Source organism: Mya arenaria, chromosome 8 (assembly GCF_026914265.1).
Source record: "Mya arenaria isolate MELC-2E11 chromosome 8, ASM2691426v1".
NCBI classification, from domain to species: Eukaryota; Metazoa; Mollusca; class Bivalvia; order Myida; family Myidae; genus Mya; species Mya arenaria.
Window position 1 is genome coordinate 59,702,946 of NC_069129.1, and position 12,815 is coordinate 59,715,760.

General features: G+C 34.4%; 1 protein-coding gene across 1 annotated transcript; it reads left to right on the forward strand.

Moving 5' to 3' along the window:
- The first annotated feature begins 8,920 nt into the window (after positions 1-8,920).
- On the forward strand, positions 8,921-11,517 carry LOC128244881 (uncharacterized). The gene is made up of 2 exons (XM_052962990.1): positions 8,921-9,044; positions 9,373-11,517. Exons 1-2 carry the CDS (start codon positions 8,985-8,987, stop codon positions 10,105-10,107), a joined length of 795 nt encoding a protein of 264 aa, XP_052818950.1. The 5' UTR covers positions 8,921-8,984; the 3' UTR covers positions 10,108-11,517.
- The last annotated feature ends 1,298 nt before the right edge of the window (positions 11,518-12,815 follow it).

The following is a 12,815-nucleotide window of genomic DNA, read 5'->3' on the forward strand; positions in this document are numbered from 1 at the left end:
TCAAGCGGTTATGTCAAAGAGGGCATGTGTATAGAGTCTTAAAGGAGTCGGAGGAATTACACAAAAGTACCGTAACTTGTACGTCCGTAGGGAGATAAACTGTTCCGTTCCCATACCGAACATGACAATTGACACTAAGACTATTGATGACTCGAAGGACAAAATTTCCGGCGATGTAGGCGAAGGGAATCATGGAACGGGGTATAAAAAAGCGGACAACGAGGACGAAGCGGTCTCGTCGAGTCACGATGGCAGCTCCGGCAGCGCTCCCTTCAATAAAATGTCTGTGATTTCAGTTTGTGTTTTAGGAGCAATTTCATTCCTCATCTTCACGTTTTAAAAGGTTTTGTTTACATATTCAAGAGAGTTTAAACTGTAGTACTGTACCTAATAGATTTTAAAGTCTTATTTCACAGATGTTTCGAGGCGTTTGTGGCAGCCTTGAAGAATACCTACATCTCGATGCCAGGATAATTTGTTAAATTTATAGATACATTAAGTCAAGACGGATAAGTGTGATATTTTGCATCGATCAAATGTTACAATTTCTTCTGGGTTTGTGACATGCCGCTTTTATAAATGATTCTCTGATTGAAAGGAGAACGAATTGTTATCAGCTGGTGCAAGCATTTGGTTTTATAGTTTCTCTGTTTATGTGGTAAAATGTGTTGTCATTTTTACGATGGTTTAACCAGGTGCATTTCGGTTAGCATGAACTTGCTTTTTCATTCTACAGTTTTTACCGAAGACCAATGTGCCATTGATCTGATTTAAATGAACTAATAAAAATGTTTAAGTTACCATTATATCATTTGCTTACACTTTGTTTAAGCATACTCATTCATTTCAATAAAGTACGGAAAGACATTCACAATGTACAACGTACATATATAGAAAGATATTTAAAGCAAAGAAAATACATTGCTGCGTCAATTGTTAGTTTTTATGGTTTCTTTGAGTTTTTCTGCTTACATAAGTTCAGATGAAAAGTAAACACGGACACAATTCGATAATTAATTATGCAAACACTTGTTCGCATTCCGGCCGGTGCCATGCTTAAACGGAGTGACACGGAATAAACGAGAAATCATATTTATCGATAACTGATAAGACACTTATCTAAGAGACAATCTAAGAATCTTGTTAGCAGTTTGGATAATTGAGTCACTTGGAAACGGATAACAATGCAAAATTGCACAATCTTTGTACAGCATTTTTCATGGCCACTTTTTTAGGCTTAAATATTTACTGGTATGGGTTGACGAGTATGAGGTCGTAAATGATCTGACGCGTGTTGTAATTCAAATTTGCATTGCATTATATTCACTTGTGGGAAAGAAAAGTTTGAGATGTGTTTCACTACAATTTTTAAAAACGCGTTGAAAGATGTTGCTACAATTTTCGGATTCCTCGCTTTTTCCTAAAAACAACAACAATGTTACCTTTAATCATGATTGTTAACAAACAAGACAAGTATCTAATAATGATGAAAATTATGTCAGACTAGTCGTAGACAACTGAAGTTGAGTATCTTCAGATAAGATAGATTACAAAACGAAGAAATTATTACAAATAAAATACACCCCCTGCTAAACTAAGCTCTTAAATGAATACAAGTATCCTTGGATAGCATTGCCATTTCGTGGCATCTTATTTCTAACTAAATCATTATCTTTGTCCATTTTCAAACGTTTGGTTGCAAAGTTGACCAATTTCCTATGTACTTACGTTGGTATTGTCATTACGAAAAACACTTAACACTATCATTCAACGATTGTACACACTTGCGATACAATTTATTTTCTAATATTTGAAGTTGAAATGTTACATATCAGATTTGTTTGTGTGCTTTATGTATGATTGATGGCTTATACACAAGATTACGTTAAGCCGACTGTTACCTTCATTATTTTTTCAATTACATGATAATAATCCGAAAAACCTACATCTGCAAAGAACAATACGACCGTGCTTTCTTATGTAAAAAAGTAAAACACATATGAAGGTGCAAGTCCCAACCTGAGTCTCCAGACTAAAATATTTATCACTGTACATCTGTTTCAATCACCCAATTCCGCCAGGTGTTAATTAACACTAGGATATTTGCCATAGTCTTGAAAGGTTATTCCTGTTATAAAAAGGTAAATAGTTGATGAAATGGTGTCCATTTCAATAAAACAATTACGTGAAATTGCTGACCTACAAATACGAGTATAATGACGAAACTTTAGGAATATTTTATAAGGTACAGTGGGTATACTGCATAAATATATACATAATATTCTGATAAAAAGTTTATAGCAACGAACACAAACACTGTTATCACAGTTTAGCTTACAAGTTCTTGCCAGTGTTCTGGGATCCAGTGTCTTGCATGTGATACAGTCTGTACTCTACCAACCGATATTCTAACATTCGCTTTAGAATAGTAAACGCAACTACCATTAAACTGACAGAAAATGCTGCTATTCTTTTTACCCCTTTAACGATTCAATCAAAGCAAACAAGGAGAAAACGGCATGTTTATACGCACCAGTAGGTGTCGATATTTTATCCTCTAGCCGCTAACCAAATAGTTTGTTGGCATAATTAAAATAGTTCATTGTCTGCAGTTGTAGTTTTTTGGGGACATTCTGTACATTATTTCAGCCTTTGATTGGTCAGACGATCTTGTGCTCGGAAAGCATCCATCGATTTCCGTGACAGGTCGATAAAATACGGAGTGAAATGAGTTATTGTTCGTGCTGGTTAGCACTGCCAGGCAGACCAACAACCATTCTGAGCTGACAGGGTAAGGGCTCTCGGGAAACGGACGAGTTCAGATCTAATAAACGGTTAATTTCAAACATTGGAGGGTGGGGCGGGCGTTAAAAGAGCCAGAATATACATTTGTTAGTTGATATTGTAAGGACACATTTGGATGAACAAGAATTTAGTTTAAGCAAGTGCCACATGTATCATTTATAATGACAACAATGTATCCGTCTGTTAAGAATTTCATGCAGGTACGGATCAATTTACCTTCAATATGTTTAACATGTTAAGAAACATTTACACATTGACGTCAGATTTTCCACATTTTAAAAGATATGGGAGAATATGCTTTCGCAATACGGAAATAAAAAAGACGGAAATGAATAGTTGGATATATTCATTAGTACAAAGCCATTGAATCATAGCGAATCTAGTCACGCCTTTTTGTTCTATAGTTCACAGTATTCCTTATTTTCTATGAAAAGAAAAGTGTATGCATGGTTCTGAGATTTTTGCCTTAATGATGTTCCAAACGCCTTTATTGCGAGGAAAGATATGACATTTGCTTTTGCTTTTGCCAATGATTGTAAACGTTTGAAAATTGATACAGTATTTGTCAAAATGTTACATTAATCCATCTCAACTTGCCATTAGGCTTACATCATCCTTGGAAACCGACGCAATTAAACAGTTTTATTTCAATTTGTATTATGAATGGAAAGTTATGTCCTTTGTTTCGTGTTAGGGTTGTGAACTAGTCTTGTAAAGGAGATACAACCTTACCTAGATTTAAAAAAACCCGCCTCAGACAGTGTCGTTATAAAGTATTTGATAAAAATAACTCTATAATTGAATAAGATACTTGCTACATAATGAAACGGTAGGGGAGGCCAGGGTAGAACATAGAGCCTGGGGCTCTTGCTTCAAATAGATTACAATCTCGTAGATGGTACCACTAGTCAGCAGCGAATCCCGAATCCGAACCATAAACGAGTGGATAAAAATGTACTTAAACAAAACTTAACACATAAACAGCTTCACGAGCAGAAACAAAAACATAATTATAAATAGAATGTAACGGATTGAACAATAATGACTTCATGATATTTTCTGTTCGAGAGTAGAGAGTCCATGGTGAAGCTACATCCGGAGTTTTGGGCGACCGATGGCGCTGTAGCTGGTAGAACAGTAGGGGACGCTGGGCTACGTCACACTAGGACATGGATAGTAGGACGGTTCCTGATGCTATTCTGCTGTAAGGGTGTTATTCTCGTACACAGTACAGTTGGTCATCAGGTAATCCATAGTCCGAATCATGGATGGAGAGTAATAAGAGTATACACATAACTAAACACGGGTCACATATGCTGAACTCTTTGGACACCTGTGCGTATCCTGTTCATTTCGAGTTGATATAATACCTTAAAAGCTATATCCAGAGAATAGCAAAACCATGCACCCAACAAGTTATACTTGTGCCAACAGATCACAGCAATGTATGTATGTTGAATACCTTACACGGTGTACAGAAAGATTAACAATGACACTCAAAGTGAATGTGAATAATATACATAAAAAAACAACATTGTTTGTCGGTAAAGCGGGAAAACGCCCGGAAATAAAGAACTTAAACACATGTTACCACAATGGTAAATAGTTAAGGAATGTGTCAAAGGCACTGATCAGAGACTATAAAACGAAGCACTTGCAAACGCTGCTGCGCTAATGTTAATTGTATTTATTTTAACTTTTCAATCAAAGTAATTATTTCTTAAAGTGGCACAGTGTTTAAATAATTATGTATTTAGAACCAAATTCGGTACGTCGACAATGAAGCTTGGTTACATTGTCTGTCTATTATAAATACAACATGTTCACGACGGACATAACAAATGCATGCCCATCATTATATGTATATATCAATCTGAGTGCATTGATTTTATAGAACTGTAACAAAATGGTATTTTACTGTTTTAATAGTGTGATTTAATCAATTTTCCTCTTTAAATTCACATCTTGAATATATATGGGAAAATATTTGTGTCATACAGGGATTTGAGTTCCTAAAATGCATATTGAAATGTGTGTTGCAATCATTACAAGTTTGGTCTAGGTACCAAAATGATCTCGACGTCTTAAAGACAACAAATGTTGATTTTATAAAGATAAATATGCATAAAGATACAAAAATGAACGTAAAATTAAAATAATCACCTCATCCCAAACACATGCTAAATAATTTAGGAATAATAATAAAGATATGTCAAAACATTACCATGAACTCAAAGTACTTTTTTTGTTTTCAGCATTCACAAATTTTTAAAAAAGAAATGAATAAGGCTTCTGCAACGCGTCACATTACACAAACACCTGTTTGAAAACATACTTGCAAGTTGACACTTATTCACTGAAATGAAATGAATGTAGGAACATTTTGAACTATACATACATTCCAAGCAATCGAGAAAGTTTTTAAACGTTTACATTGAAAAACTGAGGTTAGACAGGGATTTCTAATTTGATTTCATCTGACCAGTTAAATGCCTGCAAAAATGTGCCTTTTCAAAGATATGCGTTCTTTGCTTCAACTACTGAAATAAAAAGTCTCAAAACCATGTCAACATTTTTAAAGAAGATGATGGAGATGCAAGAATGTATTTTGTATTGGGGAGACGGAGATGGGTACGGGAGGGTGTTTCGCAATTTTTTACAGTCACGTTTAATTTAAGGGCTCCCATTATTAGTTTGAAACAGCTGTAAAATGATTACAAAAACTGTAAATGGTACTTATTATTTCAACGTATTTGTATTTTGACTACTAAATGATGATGAGGATGATATTGATGAGGATGATAATAATCAGAATAATAATAATAAAAATATTTATAATTATTGTAAACAGAGACAACTTGTACCTGTATGAACTGAGACCGAAACTTAATGAAAAATTATGAAAGTCAATCATGGTTGTGCGTAGTCTTCTGTTTAAACCTATATATATATTGGGAACAGGGATGTTTTCCAATGTAGTCACATATAACACACATCCGTTTGGGCATACAAATACTCTTAAAAGTCGTTTACGGTCGAAATATAGGTCAAAGTCTCTTCAATACAAATTCTCGTGTCCCACTGCGAATTATTTACATTGGTTGTTATAAGGTTTCTTTATCAGACGGAAAAATATTTGTCCAAAATATTTTTTTATTTACAGTTAAACAAATCATGTCTCAAATATCAACCGACTTCCACTCACAAAAAGGAAAAATATATATTTCAACCCATACGTAAATAGCGTATGTTTCATATATTTTTTTTATCATTTCTTCCTTTCAAGTTATCTATGGCATCTGAAGATGTTCAACTTAAGTTGTCTACAACTTGTTGAACCTCTTTTCCATCATTAGTTGATGTCAATCTGATATTTGCATCCATTATTTCTATCTTCTCGAACGGGAAAAATGCAAAATCTTGTAAGGATCGTTGCTTATGTTTCTTTAAGCTCTTTTTTGGGCGGTTTTTGAAATTTGTAATCGAAAATTGAAAAATTGGCAAAAAAGAAGATATTAATAGGACAAAGAAATAATGGAGAGTTCACATACAACTTGAATAAGTACACACTCACACAAATATATAGGATGCAGGTTTTTTTACCCTTCTTTGCTGTAGCCGACTTCCCCAAAAGGCCAGACCCAGTTTTTATCCGCCTAAAAACCGTCTGAAATTTGCAATTTTCATGTATTTATAACTATATAATGATAATCTTGCTACACATTAAATGATGTTCCTGAGTGATATATTTACTGCATAATAAAGCTGTTATTAATATCTTACTTCATTTGTAAAAAAAATCAATATGTTATCTAAACATTGGCTATTTTTTCTTGAAAATGTTTAATGATACCGTTCATTTCCGTGATAGAAATGTCTTAAATTAGGAAATATTTCATTATCAACAGGACCGGCAGGTGATTTGGCGTGGAGCGCTCTTGAAATGATTTGAGAAAAATTCTCACGGAGATTGACATTCATTTGCAGGAAGGGAGTTCCTGATCCCCGTTTTTGATCTTTAAAGCGCTGTGTTCTGTGTATTAAATTTAAAGCAAAATGTTCAAGGACGTTTTTAATGCAATGTAATGAAAACCTCTTCGCCAAGTTTACTTACTTAAAGATGCACTCTTACTCCCACATAAGATTTACCACAGTAAATACTATTGTTTTATTATTCCAAAAAAGATGAATAAATGTCGAAAACAATGGTTCTAATGAAGGATACCTATTTTAATTAGAAGGAAATGAGCATAAAACACAGTATTTCTACCATTTGAGATCATAGTAGATCACAGTAATTCTTTTAGCATTCTCCAATCATTTATTATTTTGCGTGTTCAGCTATTAAATACACGGTTACAATCTTCTTATCAGTAATGAATATTTTCCATAATTGCTTTATTAAGTAAGTAGTTAAAAGTTTATCAGTCAAAATATACATTTGTTATACATGTGTATGCATTGATATTGAATAAGAGTGTTACTTTAACGTTTTGTGAATATACCTTGAGTAAAAGGTCATCCATTTTCACGTAATTTTGTGTTGTTCCATTGAAATTAAACATACAAATTTAGCTATTTATCTTTTCTGAACAGATACAACTTGAACCTGCACTTTTATAATTTTAAAAACATGGCAAATGTCCTTATGAGTATTAGCAACTGACGGCAGCGGGCTTTTGAAATAAATGTTGTGGCAATTACATCAGTCTATCTATAGAGATTGGGACTTACACGTGCATCCGATTTTCGTTTTGCTGTTTGCAATGTTTTCCTTTTAGAAAAACGCACGGTTTTTGTTATATTTGCACTTGTATTTTTGCTGAGTTATTATCACAGATTGAAAAAAAAATGAAAGTGACAGACAGTTGGGGGTATTATTCTGTAAAACCTTCAAATCGGCAGACAAAGACAAACAGCAATAGTTGAAAAAGCAATTTATGGCGGCATATTTATTAGGATTTATGATTAAAATTTGCAATTGGGAAGTGTCTACGGATAAGTTTTAGTTATATAAGAAAACATGATTTCTCAAATAACAATTCTCATTCAGTTTGATTTAAAACTTGTGGTCAAGATACGTGTTGATACGTGTGAAAACGTCCAAAAAGGCACATTACAACTAACACTACGGCATATAATATGTATTAGCCTAAACAGGAAAATTAAAAATGCTATGCACGGTGTTTTCATTATAGCTGGTAATCGGTCATACGAGAAATATTCACTTTCTATGAAAATAATTTATATACTCGTTGTGCTACAAAATAAGCATGGTAAAATATACATCATTAAAGTAATATGGCATATTGTGAATTCTATTGTTTGTATTTGATAGAAAATGTGCCATAGCACGAAATTAATTGACTTATTTGACTTTAAGATGTTTTTTTTTTTTTTTTAAATTGGAAGTTCAAAGCGTTATCCACATGATTTAAAATAAACATTATATACAATTATTTCTGTCATTTCTCATTTTCTCTTCAAAATTACGGCAATGCGCCAAGTGGTTGTGAGGCGGGTCGGTGGGGGCGAAAAGACGACTATACGAAACTATACTAAAAGACAAGGGAAAACTGTCGTTGACGTTGCGTATTTTCATATTTTCGCCCCCTCACATGACGTATCCGGACATTCTCGGACTTCCAGTAGGCATTACTTTGCAATTTCAATGAAATAATGGATTTAATGTTGCTCTTACAGTATATAAGGAAAAGATCATTCGGACCGTTAGCAGGTTTACTTCGATCCATGATTCTGGGCCACTGGGCCTATATTACAATAATATCAAGATAAGAAAGGAAAATACCATGGCAAGTATCTTGAAGTGATGGTAAAAACCTGAATCAAGATCAGCATTTAATGTAAACGCAAATGCATTTACTGCAATTTGAAAGTTAAAAAAATGGCGAAAATATATTATTTTATATGCTAAATTAAAATCTAATTTCAGTTTATCATTTGATACGTTCTGAACGTGTTTCTGCTTCCACTGCCGATGGCTCAATGTTTGTATTGGACAGGTAGATAATGCACATCGTGAGAAGCCGGCTAGGAAGCAATGGACAAACTTTTATTGCCTGAACATGTGCCGGAGATTCACTGCACTATAGGATGCCAAGATGCTGGTATTGGAGTGATTATCTCTAGGTGACAGTTTTGGATATGCTTGTTAATAAATGTGGATAACTGCCCGTCCTTCAAAACAACAAGAAGCTTTCAGTTTGAAAATGAACAGCGTTGGAGAAAGATCATTTCAGTTTCTTTTTCTCATTAAGTGGGATATTTATTGTCTGTAAAATCTCTGCAATTTTGAGAACAGTGCAAAGGTTGAAATTAATTGGTTTACTTAATCGTATTATATGACTAATTGCAAGAAATTACCGAACTTCTAACAAAACGTCGTGTCTGTACATAAGATTGTATGTTATAAAACTGCGCACACCGTCTCAGAAATTCGTGAAAAGCGGACAAGCTAGGTATATAAAGAGTAATTAATACTTGGGTGTGCCGACTTCAGGACTTGATATTAATAATTTTACACTTGTGTTCCGTTGAAATTTGCAGGGCGAATATCTTTTAACCATGAAAGTGAGATCGTGGATTTCGCTGCTGTCTGTGATGTTGGTGTACGTTCTTGTGTCCGTGCAGTCGGTTCCAGGCTGTGATGACACAAACTGCCGCGCCAGCAACGGCGAGACGTGTAACGGGAAAGGGGAGTGCAAGTGTGGCGTGTGTACATGCACGGAGGGACACTGGGGGTCCACTTGTGAGCAGTGCTCCACGTGCCCTACACCCTGCAGTGTATTTAAGGGCTGCGTCGGGTGTAAGATCTTCGGGACCGGCCCAATTGGAGTTATTGAATGTCTGAACCAGTGTGACTACATCGCCAACTACCTCCCGGTGGAGAAAGAAGAGTTCGATACTACCGAGGATGAAAGGATTTTGTGCAGTCATTTCAATGAGGGTATGTGCATGGAGTCTTTTAAAGTCGGCGGGGTGACAAAAGGGTACCGGGATTTGTACGTCCGAACGGAGATGAACTGTTCCGTTCCCATACCGACCACAACAACGACGACGGTATCTGTGATTAACATTGAGTCTAATAATGACTCCGACGACAAAGTTACCGTCGATAAAGGCAAAGGGAATCATGGAACGGGATATAGTAACCCGAAAAGCGAGGACGCAGCGGCCGCGTCGGGTCACGATAGCATCACCGGCAGCGCGCCTGTCAATAAGACGTCTGTGATCTCAGTGTGTATTCTAGTGGCCGTTTCACTGCTCGTCTCCACATTTTAAAACGTTTGGTAAACACTTTCAAGAAAGCTTAGCCTGTAAAACTATCTCTAATGATTTTCACAGTCCTGCTTTACGGATGTTTAGAGAATTTGTGTCATACTTCAAGAATATCAACATATCAAAGCTAGGATTCGATTAATGTGATATATGACTTCGATCATATGTTGCAATGTTTGCTGGGCGTGTGACGTAAAAAAACCCCCATCTGTGCCGCTTTTATAAAGGAATACTTTGAATTAAAAGTAAATTAATTGTGATGAACATAAGCGCAGCAGCTGTTGTAAGCACTTGCTTGATAATCTCTGAGCGGTTCCTTTGACACAGTCCTTAGCTGTTAGTCATTGTGGTATACTGTGTCCTAAGTTCACGATAACTTCACCGTCTTTGGTTAGCGCGAACTGTTTTTCTCAAAGGTCTAACGAAATACCACTTTTGTAATTAATATTTGTATTTAAATGTGCAAAATTTAATACTTGTATAAGTTACTATACGAATTATACAAATTCATTTTCATTTAGTAAATAGCTCTAGTAATACATAAATGCATTTTCAATGTACAAACCAGATATATACAATATGTCGGATGAAGGCATTTAAAATCCTTATATATACACTAATGTGAAAAACTACAGAAACAAGCTCAGTAGCGAAAAGTTTTAACATAAACCCGGTTTTATCGCACTGGGTAAACGCCAAAGACATAGAAAACAAAAACAAAACATCACAAACAAGGAAGAACACCACAAAACTCCACAAACAGCACAGTGCATACATACTATATATGATATAAAAACTAGGTATATTTATAACGATTGCGCCTTGGAACGGTCAGTAAAAAGTACTGGGGGTTTCTTATCAAAGTATGCATTAACTTGAGGAAACTTATGTCCATTTCCTTGGAAAACTGAAACAAATGTATCATACAAAATAACAGATATGCAATGTTAATAATTTTGTGTCAGATTTTCTAAATTATTTATGGTGCATTTTGAATAACTGTGCCTTGCAAATTGTTATCGTATATATACCGTTTAAGGTATTTTATCATGTTACTATTATAAATGTACTGTAGTGGTATGTATGCATGAGGTATTTCGCAATGGTAAAATATTCCTAACTAAAGGCAACAATAAAAGCTCAAACCTCTGTCAGAAGGTTTTGTTCTCAGAAACCACAGAAAAAAACATATCAATTTTAAATGAGTTCTGGGAATATGTATCAGTGATAACTGATTGATTTCGAATGCGATGTATACGTCGTTGATATAAATTTACCAATACAAGGCCAACATGATTGGATGTTTGTAACTTTGTTAAATGTTTCATTACAGTATTAACTATAAGTGTAAGAGAAAGTTTGATTGTCTAACTGTATAATTTATTTTACATACATCATATAATAAATTTACGGGTATAACCACCTACTTGGAACAAATGAATCTTTACTCATTTCTGACATGTATGTTAATGTTTTAATGATATGACTTTTTGTTTGATTTTAAAAATCAATATACATACACATGTATGGTATTAACATATTTTGTGTTTTAATGCGCAAATTTTGCGTATCTTATTAATCATATTAAAACTTAAAGCAATAGATTACTGTATAAACTATTGTTTCTGTCTGAATGTTATTTCTGAGCTATCTGTTTAGATAAGTTCAGATGTAAGGTAAACATAGACATATGGTATAAATATAAACAGACGTCCACTCAAGTGGCTGTTGACTGGCAGGGTAAGGTTTATTCAGTAATATATTATGCACTCGTGATGTTCTTCAAATTTGCTTTTGCAAGGTTTACAATGATGTGAAAAAAATAGAAATAATTTTTAAAATAAAAAAAATAAAAATTATACTTTCAATCATGAATGTACACAACGATAAGATAATCATCTTATAATAATGGAGAAAATTACTACAAGTCGTAGACAACTCAAGTTGAGCATCTTCAGATTACATAGAAAACAAAAAGAAGAAATGTGAACATATGTCTGAATCCTCCCACCCAGTTAAGATGTATTGGCTTGACAACTCAGCCCTTACATGTGTATAAGTATCCAAGTTCAAAATATCACCTGCATATTATGATGTTGCGAATATAAATTTCACTCAGCTAACTACAAATATAGGTACTTAAACAGGCTAAAATGGTATAATATCTCAATTTTAAAATATATCACGCGTGAAAATAAAATGGAAGAAATTGTGTTTTCCTAAAAGAAACAATATAATCATTATATTTGAGCTAAACATTATCCATATGTAAAATGATGTGAGTACAGAAATGAACTAGAGGCAATATTTGGGAAAGGGGGGTTAGAGGTCCTTCACCTGAGAAAAAGGCGTTTTAACGCGTTTTACTGTTAAATGAGCTCTAGTTTGGGCAGCTCAGACAGTATGGCGGGACTTATTAGCAATGACAATATCGCCACCCTAGGATGAAAGGCAACAAGTAAAACAAATAAACATGCCGGGCATCTCCTCGTTGCCTTTGATTGAAGGGTTTAAAGCTGAAATTTCTATCAACCTGTCCAATGATACCTGCATTATTTATTCTAAAGCGAAATTTTAAAAATACATGGTTATAGCCTATATACTTATATAGGTATCACTCAGAACATCGGATCATATTGGTCAACGATCCATTGTTATAACTGTGTGTGTTTTCTTTGCCCTTTTTTATACACACGTAACTTATTTCTATA